General features: G+C 41.8%; 1 protein-coding gene across 2 annotated transcripts in view; it reads left to right on the forward strand.

The window, feature by feature from the left end:
* Positions 1–24,270, forward strand: part of PLCD3 (phospholipase C delta 3) — a 113,413-nt gene that overhangs the window by 32,325 nt on the left and 56,818 nt on the right. Inside the window, exon 1 of one of the 2 annotated variants that reach the window (XM_060781192.2) lies at positions 4,109–4,223. The exons of the other annotated variant lie outside the window; for it this stretch is intronic. Coding sequence (XP_060637175.2) covers positions 4,172–4,223 — 52 coding nt within the window. The 5' untranslated portion in view covers positions 4,109–4,171. Of the gene's footprint in view, positions 1–4,108; positions 4,224–24,270 lie in introns of those variants that run through there. 2 annotated transcript variants of the gene reach the window in all.

Here is a 24,270-nt window from a genome sequence, read left to right on the forward strand (position 1 = left end):
GCCCAATTGTCCATAATCTGAACAAGGCAGTGGCATGGATTATTTGCATGGATTCCACACATTGGAAGATCCCATGGATCTAGGCCAGTGATGGGCAACCTTTTGAGCTTGGTGTGTCAAAATTGTCCAAAAACCTGAGCATAACTTCGGTAGAGTGTCACTTCGAGAAAAAAACCATAATTTTGCAATATTTATAGTTTAAATAAGAAAAATGTTTATTCCATGCTGATTTATGGAGTGAACAATGCTCAAACATGCAGACGTTAAATTTGCAGAGCCTTTTACAAATTTAAGGATGGAATTAGATTGGCTCTTATAAGGTGTATTTCTCTTTATGTGGCTGCATGTGTCTGCGTGTCATCAAAAATAGCCATGTGTATCAGTGCTGACACGCGTGTCATAGGTTCGCCATGACGGATCTAGGGGATCAGAAAGACTACGTTGAGCCTTCTGCATTGCTATACTAATAGAGCAACATTTAATTTATGGAAAGGTCTCTCTCCTGCCTGAACAGTTCCATGTTGCATACTTCTTGCGTGGAGAGATCCATTACCACTATTAGGGAAGTCATACTATATCAGTGTTTCTCAACCTTCCTAATGTGGCGAACCCTTAATAGAGATCCTCATGTTGTGGTGACCCCCAACCATAAAATTATTTTCATTGCTAATTCATAACTGTATTTTTGCTACTGTTCTGAATCTTAATGTGAGTGTCTGATATGCAGGATGTATTTTCATTCACTGGCCGAAATTTGGCACAAATACCCAATACACCCAAATTTGAATACTAGTTGGGTTGGAGTGGGGGATTGATTTTGTCATTTGGGAATTGTAGTTGCTGGGATTTATAGTTAACCTACAATCAAAGAGCATTCTGAACTCAGCCAATGATGGAATTGAACCAATTTTGGCACACAAAACTCCCATGATCAACAGAAAGGGTTTGGTGGGCATTGACCTTTAGTTTTGGGGTTGTAGTTCATCTACATCCAGAGAGCACTGTGGACTCAAACAATTATGGATTTGGACAAAACGTGGCACGTATATTCAATATGCCCAAATGTGAGCAATTGTGGAGTTTGGGGAAAATAGACCTTGACATTTGGGAGTTGTAGTTGCTGGAATTCATAGTTCACCTACAATCAAAGAGCATTCCGAACCCCACCAACAATAGAATTGGGCCAAACTTCCCACACAGAACCCCCATCCCAACGGAAAATACTGTTTTCTGATGGTCTTTGGTGACCCCTCTGACACCTCCTTGTGACGCCCCCCAGGGGTCCCGACCCCCAGGTTGAGAAACGCTGTCCTATATCCTTTCCCAGATTGTAGGCATTCTTTACTAGGCACAAATAACAAATGTGATATGGCCCATCAGCACTTAGGTGTTTCTGGTTGCTTCTGAGGGCTACAGGGTGGAATCCACGGCATGTGAGTGCGGAGAATAACAAACCACTGACCACCTGCTGCAATGCACCCTGAGCCTTGCCACATGCACAATGGAGGACCTTCTTGCGGCAACACCAGAGGCACTCCAAGTGGCCAGATACTGGTCAAAGGACATTTAACCAACTACCAAGCTTGCAAAATCTGTGGGTTTTTTTTTAATTTGTGTGTTTGTTTTGTTCTGTTAGAAATGTAATACAATGATATGGTTGCTGATGACACGATAAATAAATACTTAGGTGTTGCTCGGAACCAGTTGCAATATTTTCTGGTGAATATCACACAATAATTTCCGGATTGTGTACCAGGGTTCAGAGTGCTGAGTAAGAGATTAATTAAATAATTAAAGACCAAAGTAGTATTTCCTTTTACGTCTCTTTGTGATTAACTTCCTTTCAGCTTTGAGCGTGGAGAATGGGTGATTCTGCTGAATTGCTGCATCATGTGTGATTCAGTTCTTCCTTAGGAAGAGAGGGAACACAGCTACTCACTCAGCTCCATGACATAATGTAAAAGACATATCCTCTTTTACATCACAGATGGGAATGTGGCCCTTCAGGTGTTGTTGAACTATCAGCCTTAGGCAGCATAGCCAATGGTGAGGAGTACTGGGAGTTACAGTCCAACAACATTTTCCACTCCTGATGTGAATTCCCACATTTAAAACAATCTGAAGAGGCTTCTCTGTGGGCAAGTAGTTCATACAAAATGTATTTGGATATATAAGTATGATACATAACAGTATGTATTTATTTATGGCATTTATACCCCTTCTTTCTCATCTCTGGGGAGGGACTCAGGATGGCTTCCAACAGGCAACCCACGGTGCCGATACAATACATTAAAAATCACAATACAATTAAATACAATAACACCACTATAAAACAATCACTTTAAAACAGTAGTTTAAATAGTTAAAAGAAGTGATTTTCAGCTATCACAATTTTATTATTGAGGTGCTCTGAATATTCATGTAGATTCAGTAATATATATATTTTGTTTGATTGTCAATTTTTTAAATTATTGCTCCTTCTATACAACCATATAAAATGCTTTGAACTGGATACAGTATGGACTTCTATAATCCAGTTCAAAGCAGATAATGTGGATTATCTGATCAAATAATCTGGATTATATGGGAGTGTAGAAGGAGCCTAAGATAATTTCTAGAAGGAAGTAAAATCTCATTCTTAATTGGGAAAGTGTAACTGTTGAAGACAGAAAGGAAGTTTACCCGTGTTCACAAGCAATAGTGATCATCTTTTGAAATCACCTGAGAGTGGCGGCCTTTGTAATCATGCATTTTACATTGCGAATTCACGTTTGTGCTTCACTTTTGCCCAAGAGGTTTATCTTCTTTTGACCTTCATACCACAGAACTAGTAGGCAAAGGTGAAGTTGAGAGGTAGTGACCTCAGTGGTTGGCTAGGACTCAACTGAAGATTGATATCATTGGTAGTAACATTACATTTTTGTATTTTAAAGAAAACAAGAAAGATGAGAGAGGGGGGGAAATGAAGCCAGTTAGTGTTTGAAGTTCAAGTATGTCTTTGGTCTTGAAGGCAACTACAGTGAGCCCAGGTCTTGTTCCAGCGATTTAGTTCCAGGGCCCCCATGGATACCAAGATCAATGGATGCTCAAGTCCTATTATAGACTATAGTGTAGTAAAAATGTGTCCCTTGTAGAAGGCTACAAGAGCAGGGTACATATCAGCGTAATACTGAGCATCTGTGAAACCAAGGTTTGATTTTGGGTTTTTAAAAAAATATATATTTTCAAGTTATTTATTTATTGTGTCAGGAGCAAACCAAACAGTTGTATTGCATTTTTTAACAAACAAAACAAACAAACAAACAAAACACAAAGTTTGCAAGCTTGGTAGTTGATTAAATGTCCTTTGACCAGTAGCTGGCCATTTGGAGTGCCTCTGGTGTTGCTGCAAGAAGGTCCGCCACTGTTCACGTAGCAGGGCTCAAGTTGCATTGCAGCAGATGGTCTGTAGTTTGCTCTTTTCCACACTCGCGTGTCGTAGATTCCACTTTGTAGCCCCATTTCTTAAGGTTGGCTCTGCATCTCGTGGTACCAGAGCGCAGTCTGTTTGGCACCTTCCAAGTTGCCCAGTTTTCTGTGTGCCCAGGGGGGAGTCTCTCATTGGGTATCAGCCATTGATTGAGGTTCTGGGTTTGAGCCTGCCACTTTTGGACTCTTGCTTGCTGAGGAGTTCCAGCGAGTGTCTCTGTAGATCTTAGAAAACTATTTTCAAGCTGTGATTGATTGAATCCATGAATGACGAATCTGTTGAAACAATGTGCTGATTGTACATCATACACACTCCCTCTGTAAATTTGTGGTGGCAGAGAAATGCATGTATTCATTGCAAATGGGAGTGTCATGACAACCTGATAGATAAGACACAACCAGCTCTGCCTACAATATCAATGAAAACAAAACCAAACGAGTGAAATGTCTTGTTGAACTAGTCTTGAGCAGCAGGGCTGGAGGACTTGTGTAAGAGCAATGAGTTTAAATATAGATCAGAGGAGTTCTCTTATGCAATTTGCCTGGACAGCGTATATGACGTAGCTGTCAGATGTGTGAAAAGCAAAGTTTCTTTGAGTTCATTCCACTGCGCATGTATCATTTTCCTCTGCCTTTTTCCAGAAATACTGTAGTCTGAATGGACTATTGACTAGTAGACCGTGTCCAGAGAAGGGCGACCAAAATGACCAAAGGTTTGGAGGCCAAGACATATGAGGAGCGGCTGAGGAAGCTGGGTATGTTTAGCTCGAAGAATAGAAGGCTGAGAGTAGGCATGATGTCCATTTTTAAATACTTGAAAGGTGGGGATAATCTTATTTTCTGCTGCTCTACTAGGATATGAAACAATTGATTCAAATGAGAGCGGGAAAATTCTATCTAAACATTAGGAAGAGCTTCATGATGGTAAGAGATATTTGGCAGTGGAATATGCTGCCTTGGAGCTTGGTGGAGTCTTCTTCTTGGGAGGTTTTTAAGAGAGACTCAATGACCATCTGCCAGGGGTGCTTTGATTGGGTTGTTGTAGGTTTTTTCAGGCTATATGGCCATGGTCTAGAGGCATTCTCTCCTGACGTTTTGCCTGCATCTATGGCAAACATCCTCAGAGGTAGTGAGGTGCTTTGATTGTTTGTTCCTGCATGGCAGGGTGTTGGATTGTGTGGCCCTTTTGGTCCATGTGATTCTATGATTCGGTTATTTCTTGAAAGCTTACTCTTGCCATTGTTTTGATGCTTCTTAAAGATAGAAAGTGGCTGGACTGAATTGGACTTCTCACAAGGGGATGTTGTGGCACACACCAACTTTCTTTTAGACTCAGGAGGAGGTTTCTTCTTTTCTAGCAGTGTTTTTCAATTTATGGCAGACAAACATCAAACAGATGTAGCTTTCCAGTTTCATCTGATTACTATAGAGCCCAACAGCTTCATAGTATGCCCATACTGAAGATGCTCTGTTCCAAAATCTCTGATGTGTGGGTATTCCCTAGTTACTTAGCTAATGAAGTAAACCTATATCTGCTCAGGTATATTTTTTGTGGGTTAATTCAGTATTTTGTCGAAGGCCTTCATGGCTGGAATCACTAGGTTCTTGTGGGTTTTTTCAGTCTATAGGGCCATGTTCTAGAGGCATTTCTCCTGACGTTTTGCCTGCATCTATGGCAAGCATCCTCAGAGGTAATGAGGTCTGTTGGAATTAGGACAATGGGTTTATATATCTGTGGAATGGCTGGGGTGGGGCAAAGAGCTCTTCTCTGCTGGAGCTAGGTGTGAATGTTTCAACTGACCACCTTCATTAGCATTTGAAGGCCTGGCTGAGCCTGGGAAAAACTTTTGTTGAGAGGTGTTAAGATGTGCCTGGTTGTTTCCTCTCTGCTGTTTTGCTGTTGTGGTCAGTTGAAACATTCACACCTAGCTCCAGCAGAGAAGAGCTCTTTTCCCCACCCCAGCCATTCCACAGATATATAAACCCATTGTCCTAATTCCAACAGACCTCACTACCTCTGAGGATGCTTGCCATAGATGCAGGTGAAACGTCAGGAGAAATGCCTCTAGAACATGGCCCTATAGCCCGAAAAAACCCACAAGAACCTAGTAATTCAGTATTTCTTAACCTAGAGGTCAGGACCCCTGATGGGGTCACGAGGGGTTGACAAAGGGTTGCCAAAGACCATCAGAAAATATAGGTCATGGGGATTTTGTGTGGGAAGTTTGGCCCAATTCTATCATTGGTGGGGTTCAGAATGCTCTTTGATGGTAGGTGAACTATAAATCCCAAATGTCAAGGTTTATTTTCTCCAAACTCCACCAGTGTTCACATATTGGGCATTTGAGTATTCATGCCAAGTTTGGCCCAAATCCTCATGGTTTAAGTCCACAGTGCTCTCTGGATGTAGGTGAACTACAACTCCAAAACTCAAGATCAATGCCCACCAAACCCTTCCAGTATTTTCTGTTGGTCATGGGAGTTTTGTGTGCCAAGTTTGGTTCAATTCCATCATAGATGGAGTTCAGAATGCTCTTTGATTGTAGGTGAACTATAAATCCCATCAACTACAACTCCCAAGTGACAAAATCAACCCTCCCCCCAACCCCACCAGTATTTGAATTTGGGTGTATCGGATATTTGTGCCAAATTTGGTCCACTGATTGAAAATACATCCTGTATATCAGATACCTACATTGCGATTCATAACAGTAGCAACATTACAGTTATGAAGTAGCAATGAAAATAATGTTATGGTTGGGGGTCACCACAACATGAAGAACTTTATTAAAGAGTTGCGGCATTAGGAAGGTTGAGAAAACTGGGTTAATTACTTGATATGCTAACTAAAAGTAGGTACTTGACACAAATGAAGCCCTGGCCTTGTTAGAGTTTTGCCTCTGAAGAGAAAGAAATCTTGACCTGACCCCAAACTGCTTAAAACAACCTTGCCCATTTCTAAATGGGATTTTGCAGCCAGGTAGATGGGTAACTGAGTCCTTGTTAGTATCATGACCAAATGTTAACTGTTGCCAAATGGAATGAAAGTGCTAGTGGGTATTTGTGACTTTGCTTTAAATCTTATACATTAATTTGACTATTTGAGGTTGGGAAAAAGTATTAAGACTGAGAATGATCTGCAAGGTTGATTTCCCCCCTGCTGCTAACTTGCTGACCCAGATTTCATAAGTATAGATTTAATTTTCTCTCTTTGCTTTTATCCTGTATAAGCCTTGGGAGTCCATGTCCCATCTGCCTTATTCTTGAGTGGGGGCCCTTCTACACAGCCATTTTACCCATAATATCAAGGCGGAAGATCCCACAACATCTGTTTTGAACTGGGTTATCTTAGTCTACACTGCCATATATTCCAGTTCAAAGCAGATATTGTGGGATTTTCTGCCTTGATATTCTCGGTTGTATGGTTGTGTGGAAGGTTTCATATAACTTGTGATGGGTAATTACATTGTGGGGTGGGATATTCTGGATATAATTAGTTATTTAGTAGTCCAATTCTATCATCAACCACATGTGCGGAGACACTGGACCCCATCGGTGAAAGGCTTGAAATGTTTGCATCATTTACAAACAGTAAAGATTGTGCTAAAGTAGTAGCGTGTGTCTGTCTCTGCACTGAATGAAGTCTTAGGGAGGAGGCTTGGAATTACACCCAGTTCCAGAGAAAAGGGTTCCTGGAAAGAATGTTAGGATACAATGTAATTCACATGTAAAACCAGTTTAATGGTAATGTTTAGGCCTGTTTGATCAAGAAAAAATTTGTTTCTAAAATCGATTTGTAATTGGGGTGTTTTTTTGTTTCGATATTTAAAATATTTACAAAACTTTCCAAAAAAATGTTTTGTTATTTACGAAATTTCGTAAATATTTACAAAACATTTTGTAAGTGTGAATGTTGCAGTAATGGTCACCTTGATTAGCATTGAATGGCTTTCATTTCTCCCACCCTGGACATTCCATAGATATTAGATAACTCCATTTGCCTAGTTTCCAACAGACCTCTGAGGATGCCTGCCATAGATGTGGGCAAAATGTCAGGAGAGAATGCTTCTGGAACATGGTCATACATACAGCCCTGAAAACTCACACAACCGGCCTCCGCGCGCCATCCAATCGGCTCCGGCTCCTGCGCCCTCCTCCTCCTCCTCCTCCTCCCAGCTGTGTTGCAGGAAGTGCTAGGAGGAGGAGGAGGAGGAGGAGGAGGAGGGCGCAGGAGCCGGAGCCGATTGGATGGCGCGCGCGCGCTCACCCTTACAACCGGCCTCCGCGCGCCATCCGGCTCCAGCTCCTGCGCCCTCCTCCTCCTCCTCCTCCTCCTCCCAGCTGTGTTGCAGGAAGTGTCAGGAGGAGGAGGAGGAGGAGGAGGGCGCAGGAGCCGGAGCCGGATGGCGCGCGGAGGCCGGTTGTAAGGGTGAGCGCGCGCGCGCCATCCAATCGGCTCCGGCTCCTGCGCCCTCCTCCTCCTCCTCCTCCTCCTGACACTTCCTGCAACACAGCTGGGAGGAGTAGGAGGAGGAGGAGGAGGGCGCAGGAGCCGGAGCCGATTGGATGGCGCGCGCGCGCTCACCCTTACAACTGGCCTCCGCGCGCCATCCGGCTCCGGCTCCTGCGCCCCCCTCCTCCTCCTCCTCCTCCCAGCTGTGTTGCAGGAAGTGTCAGGAGGAGGAGGAGGAGGAGGAGGGCGCAGGAGCCGGAGCCGGATGGCGCGCGGAGGCCGGTTGTAAGGGTGAGCGCGCGCGCGCCATCCAATCGGCTCCGGCTCCTGCCACGGTGCACTGCTGGGGTGCTTGGGAGCGCCGGATTGGCTCCCAGGCACCAGCAGCACTCAGCAGCCTCCATCCCATTAACGACACGAGCTGAAGCTCGTAAAATATATGGGGCTGCTGTTTCGATATTTTTAAACCCTTCCGGGTTTGAAAATGTGTTTTGAAATCGCTTCGGATATGGTAAAAATAACGATTTAATAACGAAATAACGAATTAACGAACGAAACCGCACAGGCCTAGTAATGTTATCACTGCTAGTGCTGTTTGGTTTGAAATGTATCCTAACAAGATACAGCATGACCAATAAGAATTATAATATACTTAAAAAATATTTTGCCCTATCTCCCTGGTTTGCCATATACAGTGCACGTATATGGCAAACCTTCAATGCCGTTATACAATTAACAAGGACAGACAGAAGAAAAGGCTTCCCATCTTTTTACATCTTTGGCATCTGGAGGCTATGCTAAACTCTGGCCACAGGGGGTGCTGCCGTTCCCCCTGTGGCTCCTCGGCATCTTCCATGCCGAGGAGCTTTGTTGTCCTTAGACACTCTCCCTGATCGAATCTCTGGCATGTCAACATGGGCACCTTTTAATTACCTCCCTGCCAAAGCGGTACATATTTATCTACTCACATTGCTGTTTTCGAACTGCTAGGTGATCAGAAGCTGGGCTGATGATTGGAAGCTCACCCCAACCCAAGCTTGAACTGTTGACCTTTTGATCAGCAAAATTTTCTGCAGCTGATGGTTTGACCCGCTGTGCTAAAGCCCTATTGAACAAATTATTTCCAGTGAAAGCATACTATAGAAAATCACACTGAAGGATCCAAGAAATGCCTGAACAGAGTGCCACTTTGGGTATCACTTGGTCCTCTGTCATGACTCTTGTGGTCAACTTCTGGTGGAAGCTTACAATAGAATCACCCCGAGGACCTAGAAAATGTCTATAAAGGACATAGTTTGTCAAACATGAGCTAATGAAGCTGTACTACTAGTTCTGTGGATATGGGAGCTCATTCTGTATCCAGTTAGCAGATGGTTGGTCATGTCAGGAGCGACCTGAGAAATTGCAAGTCGCTTCTGGTGTGAGAGAATTGACCGTCTGCAAGGACGTTGCCCAGGGGATGCCCGGATGATTTGATGTTTTATCATCCTTGTGGGAGGCTTCTCTCATGTCCCCGCATGAGGAGCTGGAGCTGATAGAGGGAGCTCATCCGCCTCTCCCCGGATTTGAACCTGCGACCTGTTGGTCTTCAGTCCTGCCAGCACAGGGGTTTAACCCACTGCGCCACCGGGGGCTCCATCAGATGGTTACAGTTGGACAAAGTGTGCAGTCACAGTTCGGCAAAGTGTTGGTATCATACTGTTTGCAAACCATTTGTTCTATCAAGTTGAACTCTGCTTTTGTTTCTGTGCAGACATAACCAGGTGTCCGTTTCCAGGACACTGACTGGGTGTTATAGCTGGGAACTAGGAGGAAAAACAGTAGGGGGAAACCCAGTTTTAATCCCCTATCTTAGATCAGTTGTATGTTTACTGCTCAAAGTTCAAGAACTCATCCAAGTTCCCACTAAAGGTGTGGTGATTTGTGGCTTTCATCTACTCTGTTAATCTAGATGAGGTCTGATAGGTATGCACTGGCTTTTGCAAGCAGGAGTGCTTGTTTTCATTCTGAGCAAGGAATTCAATGGAAAGATTTAGCGAGGAACAACGCCCCTGGATGCACATCAATATACAATTGTGAAAAATTGCAACATACTTGAAAAAAAGTCAGCTGTGATTATTCTGGAGCTTCCTGCTTTTTAACAGCAGAGGGAAGTAATCGTCTGAAATCCAGTTTCTTTCCAATACTCGGCGTCTGGGTGGACCCTGTAAAATATATTTAAGGAATATTATAGCGCACAGAAAGGGCCTCACTTGAACAAATGGCACCCAGAAATTGACTAGATTACTTGTTCAGTTGCATTTCATTCTGGCGGCTTGGAACTGGTGTATGTTTGATACAACAGCAAGATTGTTCCCTGGAAAGGGGAAAACCTACCCCTGGGTAGCACTTCTACTTTCCCAATTGCTTTCTACAGTTTCTGCTGAGATTGCAGTCTAGTTCTCACTGAAGTGGAACAACTTGTGTTTGGGCAGCATTATTGTAGATGGGCTATCACATGAGTGAATATTCCTTCCCTCCAAAAACATGTTTTTCTTCTATCCAAAATTGGCAATAGTTGCAGATGAGGGAAGAGAAAAAGACAAATACCTCTTTAATGGCACTGCCCACACCATTCCATCGCAATATGAAACGGGATAGTGGGCTCCCCACTTGAGTCTCCGTATGGAGAGAAAAAGCAATATATAAATAAACATAATAAACATCATAACAACAACAACAACAACAACTTTTACATCAGAAACAATCATATGCGTTACATGGATTGTAATTTATTTCTGTCTTCAATTTGCCACCTTTATGCTGAAAAATGAACAAGGGAAGAGATGGGGAAAGTTTGGCTCAGGAAGAAATAGGGAAACCACTTTACAAAAAGTAAACTGAGTATCTTTTCCAGTGAATTAGTTTCAGAGATGGGACTGTGGGCCTATTATGATAGTACCCCAATCTGATTTAGAAAAATTACAGCTCAGGAGAAATTGCCAGGTTTCTGAAATTGTTGTGTGCACTTATTGGAATGGGTTAGTGAAATTAATGAGCTGCTCTGTGTCTTCATATGGAGAGAAAAAGTGGGATATAAATAATATAAATAAACATAATAATAATAATAATAATAATAATAATAACTTAAATAATACATAAATAAAATGAGCATGTCAAACTCCTCGGAGACTTCCGAATTCAGACAGACAGTGTTTTGGAGCACAATATTCCTGACCCCATAATCGTGTTAAAAAACAAAGTACGGATTGGGTTGCTGTAGGTTGTTTCAGGCTTTATGGCCATGGTCTAGAGGCATTCGCTCCTGACGTTTTGCCTGCATCTATGGCAAGCATCCTCAGAGGTACTGAAGTCTGTTGGAACTAGGAAAAAGGGGTTTATATATCTGTGGAATGACCAGGGTGAGACAAAGGACTCTTGTCTGCTGGAGCTAGGTGTGAATGTTTCAACTGACCACCTTGATTAGCATATAACGGCCTGACAGTGCCTAGAGCAAACTTTTGTTGAGAGGTGATTAGATGTCCTTGTTTGTTTCCTCTCTGTTGTTGTGCTGTTGTAATTTTAGAGTTTTTTTTTTAATACTGGTAGCCAGATTTTGTTCATTTTCATGGTTTCCTCCTTTCTGTTGAAATTGTCCACATGCTTATCTGTGTAGTCTGACATGGTGGTTGTGAGAGTGGTCCAGCATTTCTGTGTTCTCAAATAAAATACTGTGTCCAGGTTGGTTCATCAGGTGCTCTGCCTTTGTCCTTTGTCTCACCCTGGTCATTCCACAGATATATAAACCCTTTTTCTTAGTTCCAACAGACCTCACTACCTCTGAGGATGCTTGTCATAGATGCAGGCGAAATGTCAGGAGAGAATGCCTCTAGACCATGGCCATATAGCCCGAAAAAACCTACAACAACCCAGTGATTCCGGCCATGAAAGTTTTTGACAATACAAAGTATGGATTGTCGATGTTGCAATCCCGGGTGACAGCAGGATGGAAGAGAAACAACTGAAAAAACTGACACAATATGAGGATTTAAAGATCAAACTGCAAAGACTGTGGCACAGGCCAATCAAGGTGGTCCCAGTGGTGATTGGCAGACTGGGTGCAGTGCCGAACGACCTTGGCATGCACTTAAAGACAATCGGTGCTGACAAAATTACCATCTGCCAGCTGCAGAAGGCCACCTTACTGGGATCTGCACACATTATTCATCGATACATCACACAGTTCTAGACACTTGGGAAGTGTCTGATGTGTGATCCAATTCAACAGCCACCGGAGTGTCTGCTGTGGACTCATCTTGTGTTTCAAGTAATAATAATAATAATAATAATAATCATCATCATCATCATCATTATCTTTTACATAAGATGCAATAATATACATCACATGGATTGTAATTTATCTTGGAGTAAATTTCAATGCTTTTGAATACACATGCCTAAGATTGTGTGATTAGTTTAGGCTAGTCCTTTGTATACTCTTTCTTATGGCAAGTCCAAATAATCCAATACATTACATTGTTATTCCTATTTATGAGAATATTTTTATATCTGGTATCTACTTCTCAATGCTTGTTTTTCAGTGTAGCTATGCCTTTACTGAAAAAAAACGATGACTTCATTAACAACTTCCTTTTGCCTGTGTTTTCTTTTCATCTTTTTTTGCAAATCTGTGCAAAACAAAATGTTGGCACTTTAGAACTGAGCCAGACCTTTAAGAAATTACTTTTTGACTTCAATTCTCATAGTCCTCCACCCAGCCTAGTGAATGGAAACATTTTGGTAATAGCACTATGTTTATGAATACCCCCTGCACAAATAATCAAATACCATTGCATTAGGTGCCAAGTCAAAATAATGATATTTTCCTGTTTATTCACAACCTCTGAGGATGCTTGCCGTAGATGTGGGTGAAATGTCAGGAGAGAATGCTTCTTGAACATGGCCATAAGCCTGGAAAACTCACAGCAACTCATTTTTTTCTGTTTCTGTTTCTACTGTTACAGGTTTTAGTTTTGGACATAATGTTGATAAAATAGATATTTTTGTAAACAATTTGGTAAATATATTAGAAGTCTGAAAGAGAGACCTGTAACTTATATAGATCAGGACCTATATATCCCCATATAGTTTAGGTCCAGACTATCTGAAAGACTGTATCTTCCTATACAAATCTGCCAGAGCCCCAAGATCTGCTTAGGAAGGTTTTCTTGGTCCTGCCACCATATAATAATAACACCTGGGCCATACCTGTCATAAGATATACTACTGACATCATAAACTGGACACAGGCAGAACTGGACAATTTGGACAGAAAAACTAGAAAACTCATGACCATTCATAATTCATTACATCCTCACAGTGATGTTGACCGGCTCTATCTGCCTAGAAAGTCTGGTGGCAGAGGACTTTTACAAGTAAAACAAGCAGTCGAAGATGAAAAACACGCCCTGGCAGAATATGTCAAGGAAAGCCAAGAACCTGCTTTAATTGATGTCAATAATCGGAAACTTCTCAAAGCACAGCAGACAAAGAGTCAGTACAAGAAAACTGCACTCCAAACCAGAGCTGACAGCTGGCACAACAAAGCATTGCATGGGGAGTTCCTTGACAAAATTGAAGGAAAAGCTGACAAGGAGAAGACCTGGTTATGGCTCATGAATGGAACCCTGAAGAAGGAGACAGAAGGCCTGATTCTTGCAGCCCAGGAGCAAACCATCAGAACCAATACAATTAAGGCCAGGATTGAAAAATCAGCTGATGACCCAAAATGCAGACTGTGCAAGGAAGCGGATGAAACCATGGACTATATCCTCAGCTGTTGCAAGAAAATTGTGCAGACGGACTACAAAAAAAACAAAAACAAAACAAAACTCTATGGCCCAAATGATTCACTTGAACTTATGTCACAAGTGCCACCTGCCAGCATCAAATAACTGGTGGAATCATAAACCCGCAAAGGTTGTGGAAAATGAACATGCAAAAATACTGTGGGACTTTTGAATCCAGACTGACAAAGTTTTGGAACACAACACGCCAGACATCACAATTGTGGAAAAGAAAAAAGTTTGGATTATTGATGTTGCCATACCAGCTGACAGTCGCATTGAGGAAAAACTCAACCGCTATCAAGACCTCAAAATCAAACTGCAGAGGCTCTGGCATAAACCAGTACAGTGGTCCCAGTGGTCATCGGCATACTGGGTGCCATGCCAAAAGATCTCACCTGGCATTTGGAAACAATAAACATTGACAAAATCACAATCTGTCGACTGCAAAAGGCCACCTTACTTGGATCTGCGCATCATTCAGAAATACATCACACAGTCCTAAGCGCTTGGGAAGTGTTTGTGATTTTGTGATACGAAATCCAGCATATAGATCTCGTTTGCTGTGACATACTGTGCTTTTGTGTCAATAATAATACTTTATTTATATACCGCTCTATCTCCTGCTCTTCATGTCTGTTTGTATGAATGGCATACAAATAGACATACAAATAGACACCAGCGCAGACTCCTTGCTTCTATTCTATTCAAGCAGGCTAAACGAGAGAGTGTTTTATGTGCCACTGATGAACTCATTGATCGCTCAGGAAAAACTTCCTGACTGTGAGAGCCGTTCAGCAGTGGAACTCTCTGCCCCGGAGTGTGGTGGAGGCTCCTTCTTTGGAAGCTTTTAAACAGAGGCTGGATGGCCATCTGTCAGGGGTGATTTGAATGCAATATTCCTGCTTCTTGGCAGGGGGTTGGACTGGATGGCCCATGAGGTCTCTTCCAACTCTTTGATTCTATGATTCTCTCCCATATTGTAGATTATTTATTATTTATTTATTAACTTTATTTATACCCCACAAAATCTCCCGAAGGACTCGATGTGGCTTACAAAGGCCAAGGTCACCGACAACACAACATACAATACAATAGATGATACATGCACCAGTTCCTATGGAAGTGGAATGCTAATTCACTTTGTATACAGTCTTACTAAGAAGCTTTTGTGAACTTCATGTATGATGAATAATATAGCTGTTTTCAATGGTGAAATACAGGAAGGGCTGAAGTGGTGGTTGGAAACATAATTCTGCAGCAGCATTAAACACTTCTGTCAAATCCATGGCTGACCCCTTAGCTGCTCTTGTACATCCTTCTGACCTTTTAAAATCCATCTGGCTGTAAACACAAATGATCAGCACACAGGTGGTGGGGTGATGGATCTACGGGAAGCGAAGGAAAAGAAAAGACGAACCAGTCCAAAACTAAAAACTATTGCATAGTTCTCTAGATTATGGTTCTGTGTCTAAGCCAGACCAAATATTATTTTTTCTTTGAGACAATAGCGATGATGTGGTTGTTCCTTGTTAAAATATCAGCCACTTTCTCTAGCCAAGGGGCAAAGGAATGGAAAGGCAGAAAAACGGTATTGGCAGTTCCTTTCAAAACAGCTGGAAAAACGATAACACTACGGGTGCTGCAGTGGTTATGATGGTTACACAACTGTGCATGTGGAGTTGCAGGGGGATTGTAAACAGGAAATTGAGTTGTGTTTGTGGGATTTTTTTGCACCAATTCGACTGCTCATCCTTTCATCTCCCACCCCATTGCATTCCAGCACCCTACAGCTTCACTCAACCTCTGGAAAGTTTGCGCCACTCCCAGCTTCCCATCTTGGCTTGCCTTTTTATTTCCCTGGAACATATAAGAAGTTCCACGCACCAGAGAGAGAGGCCTCCTGGGTTGAGAGGTATTTTGTATCCCCACCCTCCACCACGAAATAGAGATGACTGAGTGCAGAAAACAATTTCAATTTTCGACTTTCACTGACGCACCTCCCTTTCTGCCTATACCGCAGCCACACAAAATAGAGCTGGAGGAAATGTGGACTAGTTGGCTCATTACTATTCTGTGCTTGATTTTGTTATTATCAATATCACCAGTGCTGCCAATATTTTGGCCATTTGTGTATTTGCTGTTGGATCAAGAAACAGAAGGATATTGGCTCCTCTCAGGTCTGCATTTTGATCTTGATTCCTCTTGTCTCTAATATTTGGGCATTGTTTTTTTTAGTGCTGACAGAAAATCACTACAAGTATGCAGAGAGAGATTCCATATTCTGTAGAGCAGGGGTCCTCAAACTTTTTAAACAGAGGGCCAGGTCACAGTCCCTCAAACTGTTGGAGGGGTGGATTATAATTAGAAAAAAATATGAATGAATTCCTATGCACAATGCACATATCTTATTTGTAGTGCAAAAAATGATTAAAAACAATACAATAATTGTCGAAGGCTTTCATGGCTGGAATCACTAAGTTCTTGTGGGTTTTTTCGGGCTGTATGGCCATGTTCTAGAGGCATTTCTCCTGACGTTTCGCCTGCATCTATGGCAAGCATCCTCAGAGGTGAGGATGCTTGCCTCACCTCTGAGGATGCTTGCCATAGATGCAGGCGAAACGTCAGGAGAAATGCCTCTAGAACATGGCCATACAGCCCGAAAAAACCCACAAGAACTTAGTAATACAATAATTACAATGAAGAACAATTTTAACAAATATAAACTTATTAGTATTTCAGTGGGGAGTGTGGGCCTGCTTTTCACTAATGAGATAGGGCTGTTGTTGTTGTTGTTGTTGTTGTTGTTGTTGTTGTTGTGTGCTTTGAAGTCATTTCAGACATAGGTTTACCCTGAGCGAGGGCCGGGTAAATGACCTTGGAGGGCCGCATCCGGCCCCCAGGCCTTAGTTTGAGGACCCCTGCTGTAGAGCATTGCTTCTTAAATTATGGGTTCAACCCCAAATTGGGTCCTTTTAGCACATTGTTAGGGTCCCAAAAATTGGCAACAGTAACGGTCCTGAAAAATTTGACAATTAAGTGGCTGTTTCAGACATTTACATGAATCTGTTGTGCAATGTTTATAAAATATGCTTTAGCTGTACTTCATAAAAAGCAATCTGTTTAGATTCTTCTACCTATTTTATATAACTGGATACCGAGGTTCCCATAAACATTTCTTGGGCCAAAAAGAGTCCCAAGTGGAAAACTTTAAGAAGAAGTTCTCTAGATCAGAGAACGGCTAGTCCCAGCATTCCTCAGACTTGGCTTTGGCAGCTGGAACTGCTGGGAGGTACAATCTGAACATCTTGAGGATCAGGTCAGGACTATTCCATGTCCTGAGATCTCAGAGTTAAAGCCTATTACAGGTGGACATGTCCTGATAAGGCTACAAGAGGGATGTTTCAGCAGCAAGCCCTGTTGATGTCGTTAAGCAGGATATCTTAACAGAGCATATGCCATTCATATCAAAATACTACTACTACTACTACTACTAATAATAATAAACGTTATTTATACCCCGCCACCATCTCCCCTACAGGGACTCGGGGCAGCTTATATGAGGCCAAGCCCATACAACAAGTTACAATAAAATAAGATACAAGTTACAATAAAACAAAATGTCTAATTAATGAGGAAAACACAAACACACATACACATATTTCAAGGTAGTACTCTTGCCCAGAGATTCTTCCCCATCACCCTGAGAACTGGAGAGGAGGTTCCATGCTATGGGACTTGGATAGATCTGGGATCTCCATAGTTGTAATTGAAGACACTTTAATACAATGCATTTCTACTTTTCTCTTTGGATGCTCCTTCCATCCTTTCTTCTTAAATCTCTGATGTGTGTGTTGGTAAGAAAGTAGACCAGTCAATAGGCAGAGAGCTCAGATGGCAAGTATGGTGGGGCAGGAAGTGGCAATGACGTTATATAAAAAGAAGGGAATCTCTTGGTATGCACTGTACAAATTTGTCTGGTCCTGTGGAAGATTATGTCCGATTTCCAATATACGAACAATATTAACAAATCAGTCAGCTACTGTGTGTCGGATGGAGGCAAAGCCATGGATCGTCCACTGTTTTGTAATTTGTACACAATAAGATACCTTTGACTCATATCCCTGTAGATAAAGTGTGGGCCAACTTGGGACCTCCAGGTGTTTTGAACTTCAAGTCCCATAATTCTTAACAGCTTATTAGTTGTTAGGAATTATGGGAGTTGAAGTCCAAAACACCTGGAGGGCCAAAGTTGGCCCATACCTGCTGTAGATGATAGGATTGTTTCCAGGAGTTGTTCCCAATGCTACTGAGTGCTTGAAGAGTGGGGTAAAGGAGGAAGGTAATCCACCCTTCCTTGTGCCTTTCCAGTGCAGATGGATACAGGGTACTTCTGGGAAAAAAATCCTCTGTTCATTGACTATTCCTGTGCTGCCTTTTATACATATACATAAAATTCACTAATTTCAGACCTGGGCCTCGAAGCTTCTTTACTTGGAACAAATTTCAGTCTAACCAAACAGTCATAATTTATCCTGAGATACACTCAGTCATACCATTGGACTATCTCAAGCCCCTTAATCATTGCCATATAATCTGGATAATCAAAGCAGATAATCCACATTATCTGTTTTGAACTGGATTATATGAGTCTACACTGCCATATAATCCAGTTGAAAGCAGATAAACTGGATTTTATATGCCAGTGTAGAAGGGGCCTTATATAATCCACTTCAAAGTAGAACATATGGAATCAGATACTGATATGGCAGTGTAAAAGGGGCCTCAGTTTGTACTCAATTAACTCAGCAACAAAGAGAGCAGAAGAGGGGAACATATTTTGCCCTGTCCAGTAGGCTCAGGCAAAAGAAAACTGCTGTAGTCCCCTCCTAGTTTGTCTGTTCATCTTCAATCACCCTTTTGTCATTTCAACCATCCTCCGATGCTCCTTGACCACATATGTCCCAGTTTTTATCTGTAAAATATGGAAAGGTATGTACAATTGGAGCCCCCAGTGGCGCAATGGATTAAAGTGCTGAGCTGCTGAGCTTGTTGACTGAAAGGTCGCAGGGAGCGGTGTGAGCTTCTGCTGTCAGCCCCAGCTTCTGCCAACCTAGCAGTTTGAAAACATGCAAATGTGAGTAGATCAATAGATACCACTCCAGCGGGAAGGTAACAGCACTCTATGCTGTCATGCCGGCCACATGACCTAGGAGGTATCTGTGGACAACGCCTGCTCTTCGGCTTAGAAATGGAGATGAGCACCACACCCCAGAGTCGGACACGACTGGACTAAATGTCAGGGGAAAACCTTTACCTACCTTTACCTTTTTTATGTACAATTCAATTGTTATTTCATGCAGAATATACACTCACCATAGCTGTGTGAGGACAACCCTCAGGAAACACAGACAAATGTGGGGAATTTAAGTGCTGCTTCAGCAAGATTGTTAATAGCTAAAAATGGAAAGGAGGGGAGTGCCAATTGGAAGAGTGGTATAAGAAGATCTGGGACATTGCAATAAACAATAAACTGACAGGAAACATAAAGGTTAAAAGAGGATAATAAAAAAAAGATATTTTGGGAAGATTTGGGGAAAATTGATAGCACATGTATATATAGAAGGTAAGGGGAACAAACCTGTAATATAAACAACTGATTTTTGGAAATAAGTGTTGTAATTGGCTGGTCTGGGGTGAAGGGTCAACACTGGGTGATCGGACAATATGTAATGAAGCGGGAGGATTAAATATTATAGGCATTAAGACATATATGTTCTATACAATTTGTTAAGGGGATGTGGTAAGTATAAGAATGTTTAAACACCGAATATGTTAAAACTACAATAAATAAAAGTTTAAAACAATAATTTTAAAAAGTATGCAGAACTGCTGCTTCAGCCTCTGAATTGAATTGGCAGCATCATTGAGGACTGCCTTATTTTTTCTTCTTCTTAAGACAGGCTGTTGTATAACACTGACACTCAATCACTGCCCAGGAAAATCAAGTTACAGTGTGCTTCCAAAAAAGGCTGAAGCCATAGGGAGAAGCAGCAGGATAAATATAACCACAGTTTCTGAAGGAACACAACATTGCAGGAGCTCCTTCAGGGAGATATTGATCATCAGCATTATGCATAGGCACATACGAGGACTGGTATATTTGCAAAGCATAGCAATCATTGTGTGGCTTGCATACATAAGTGGGCATACATTCAAAGAGTGACATTGTCCATAAAGAAAAAGGAGCATCAATAAGTTTGGGGACTGTCAAAATCTACCTCAACAGACCCATAAGCATTCGTGAGAGGCATGAAATGCTGGGTAAATATTTGGGGAGAGTAGAAGGACATCTTACAGCAGACAGGAGAGTGAAAATCAAAGGTTTTTTTAAATCTAGGCAGAGTGCCTTTCAGCATTTCTAAAGGACCTTTTTCTGGTGCAATATATCTCTGAAAAATAGAGCCTCACCTCATTCTTAGAAGTAGAATTCGAGAGAAAATACCAGCCCTACCCTCTGTTCTAGAAAATCTATATAAATAAACATGTAATATTCGTTTGTGGGATTAACATAACTTAAAAAAACGCTGGAGGAATTGACACCAAATTTGGACACAATACACCTTGTTCCGTCTCCCAGGAGCTTGGTTTGCATTGCCCCTTTGTTGCTTGAAATAGCATCCCTTTGCATTTCCCCCAGGGTTGCTACAGTCTTAGCAGCACCCTAATCGTCAAACATTAACAGAGGCTGGAAGCCAGCCTGCAAGCCTTTTGCAGCTATTGACTTAAAAAAGTATCTCTTTGGTCCAGAGACCGCCCTTTTCCTGGGATGAGATCTCCATTTTGGAGAAGCTCTCCTGCCTTCTTCAGTATAGAAAAAGCCTCAGATGTGCTTGTGGTCAAGCTAGGCAGCTCGGACAGGCCATCGTGAGTACTTACCATCTTGCCTTTGAAACTGGTGCTGAGCTCAGGTAGAGAAAGACCTGTTCTTTCTAAAAGGTGGCAGCTCAGTGCTGGGGCAGAGAATATCTCAGGATTTCTCTGCCATTGGGAGAGGCTCCATTACTTCATCCCCAAACAAACCTTCAGCTTGAATAGGGTAAGACCTGCTCTTTCTAAAATATAGCAGCTCAGGGTTAGGGTAAAAGATCCCAGGGTTTTTCTACCGTTGGGGAAAAGTTAACTCAGCAACTGAAGGAAAAAGGAAAGAAAGAACATCTGTATAGGTTCTTGTGGGTTTTTTCGGACTATAGGGCCATGTTCTAGAGGCATTTCTCCTGACGTTTTGCCTGCATCTATGGCAAGCATCCTCAGAGGTAGTGAGGTCTGTTGGAAATAGGACAATGGGTTTATATATCTGTGGAATGGCTGGGGTGGCAAAGAGCTCTTCTCTGCTAGAGCTAGGTGTGAATGTTTCAACTGACCACCTTCATTAGCATTTGAAGGCCTGTCTGAGCCTGGGAAAATCTTTTGTTGAGAGGTGTTAAGATGTGCCTGGTTGTTTCCTCTCTGCTGTTTTGCTGTTGTAATTTTAGAGTTTTTTAATACTGGTAGCCAGATTTTGTTCATTTTCATGGTCTCTTCCTTTCTGTTGAAATTGTCCACATGCTTGTGGATTTCAATGGCATCTCTGTGTAGTCTGACATGGTGGTTGTTGGTGTGGTCCAGCATTTCTGTGTTCTCAAATAATATGCTGTGTCCAGGCTGGTTCATCGCGTGCTCTGCTATGGCTGACTTCTCTGGTTGAAGTAGTCTGCAGTGCCTTTCATGTTCCTTGATGCGTGTTTAGGCAATGCTGCGTTTGGTGGTCCCTATGTAGACTTGTCCACAGCTGCATGGCAAGCATCCTCTGAGGATGCTTGCCATAGATGCAGGTGAAACGTCAGGAGAAATGCCTCTAGAACATGGCTCTATAGCCCGAAAAAACCCACAAGAACCTAGTGATTCCAGCCATGAAAGCCTTCGACAATACATTGAACATCTATATAATTTCACAAGTTGACTGTTTGTGTTTGTAACTTTATCAAGCTGTGTCAAGTCTGTCAAGGACTTTGAGAAATAAATGTTCTGTTTGATGTTCAAATCTGGACTGGCCTCAGTTTCTGGAAATCCTGAGCTTCTAAGAAGTAAGGCACCCGCGGTTCACCCGGATAAAGAGAGAAGCACATATTAGTTTTAACTTTATAGTGTCTGGGTGTGATGGCACACACCTATCAGGCCAACAAGTGACCATCACTCATAAAAACACTGAAAAACACAGCGGAAGAGACGTAAAAAGCCAAGAAATAAAAAAATTTACAACGCATGCGTAAAACCAAATGTATACACATATACACACATATATATACACACACATATATACACACACAAAACACATATACACTGACTGGGCCACAGCAACGCGTGGCAGGGGACTGCTGGTATACTATATAATAATGCAGTTCAAGCTTTCTTCTCTTTTCTGCCAGGAAAATATTGAAACTTTGCAAGAAGTGGATTGAGTTGGAATTTGGAAGGGAAGGGCAGCAACAGAGGAAGAAATATAAAGCAAGCCCCGACACAATTGTCTAGAGAGCTACTAAAACCAACTGCAAACAGCAGCCATTGATACAGTCTGTTTAATCCCTGTCATTTAGGATTAAGTGCTGAATGCAACTCTTGGCTCCCTGACCCAGTGTGGATATTATAGTTCAGTTCTCTGGGATCAACTGAGGATCTTATTCCTCATCTCGTCTGCTCAAGCTGCCTGTACGTTTGGGTGCCTGTCTGTAGTTATGTGTCCACAATACTAGAAGAGAAACTGCCACAATGATTCCCCCATTTTTGGTGCTTCTTCTAGTCGCACAATTATTTGTGTCTTTCATTTCTTCTTCTTTTTTTGTCCCCATAAAAAGCTGCATCAGTCAGAGTCCAAATACATTGTATTGTCACCTGTCAATTCATGACTCCATGGATTTCACAGGCAGGAAAAACTTAGAGGCTTTAAAAAAGTATTTATTTATTTTATATATATTTATTTATTGTCCTTCTCAGCTTGCAGGCGACTTGGGGCGATTTACAATTGGTGCCAAGACCATAAAATACAATTTCAATACAATAAAAACAATTGAAAAATAAAACCATAACAAAATCAATAAAAATGTGAACATTAAGGTCTCCTACTAAAAACATTGTCCAATCACATCGTCCAACCATTCCATTTTCCTACATCTATTACACTGTATTTGGAAATGCCTGCTCAAAGAGCTAAGTCTTGACTCTCTTTCGAAATGTTAAAAGGGAGGGGGCCAATCTTATATCCTTAGGGAGAGCATTCCATAACCAAGGGGCCACCACTGAGAAGGCCCTGTCTCCCATTCCCACCAGCCGTATTTGTGATGAAGGCGGGATCGAGAGCAGGGCCTCCCCAGGCGATCTTAAAGTCCTGGAGGGTTCATAAGTTTTTGCATATTATATAAAAATTGAAAAAAAACACAAAATTTTATATTAACGAAAGTGGAGAAAAGAGAGAGGAAGAAAGGATAGAAGAAGAAAAAAAGAAAGAAAGAAGAGAAAGAGAGAAAAAAGAAAAGAGAAAGAAAAGAAAAAAAGGGGAAAAAGTGAGAAAGAAAGAAAAGAGCTACATGCTAAAATAAAATGTCTGTGACTTCCAGGCACCTTCTTTGAGGTTTCTGCCATTTCTTTCATCCTTATTTGTTGTTTTCCTCTTCTATTGTTGTTTCTTTTGAGTTTAAGCTTAAATTCTTTACACTATTATCTTCTTATTAGCTTGCTTTAGGTATTTTATTATTTCACTCCAATTCGTCTCTTTATTTGAATTTTCCTTATTTTTTGACATTAAGCATGTTAATCTGTCCATATTCCTAATTTCTGAAATTTTTACTATCCAACCTTCTATCTTTGGTATTTCCTATTTTCTCCAATAGCAAATTCTTTTCCGCTGTGGTCATCAGGAATAATAATTTGTCCTTGTTTCTCTCTAGTTTTTGCTCCGTCATTCTTATCATATTCTGGGAAAGCCTTATTCTATATCAGTGTTTCTCAACCTGGGGGGGGGGGGAGGGTCACAAGGAGGTGTCAGAGGGGTCACCAAAGCCCATCGGAAAACACAGTATTTTCTGTTGGTTTTGGGGGTTCTGTATGGGAACTTTGGCCCAATTTTATCATTGGTGGGGTTCAGAATGCTCTTTGATTGTAGGTGAACTATAAATCCCAGTAACTACAATTCCCAAATGCCAAGGTCTATTTTCCCTAAACTCCACCAGTGTTCACATTTGGACATATTGAGTATTTGTGCCAAGTTTGGTCCGAATCCATCATTGTTTGAGTCCACAGCGCTCTCTGGATATAGATGAACTACAACTCCAAAACTCAAAGTCAATGCCCACCAAACCCATCCAGTATTTTCTGTTGGTCATGGGAGTTCTGTGTGCCAGTTTTGGTTCAATTCTATCATTGATGGAGTTCAGAATGCTCTTTGATGTTAGGTGAACTATAAATCCCAGCAACTACAACTCCCAAATG

This window comes from Anolis sagrei, chromosome 6 (genome assembly GCF_037176765.1).
Source record: "Anolis sagrei isolate rAnoSag1 chromosome 6, rAnoSag1.mat, whole genome shotgun sequence".
Classification (NCBI taxonomy): Eukaryota; Metazoa; Chordata; class Lepidosauria; order Squamata; family Dactyloidae; genus Anolis; species Anolis sagrei.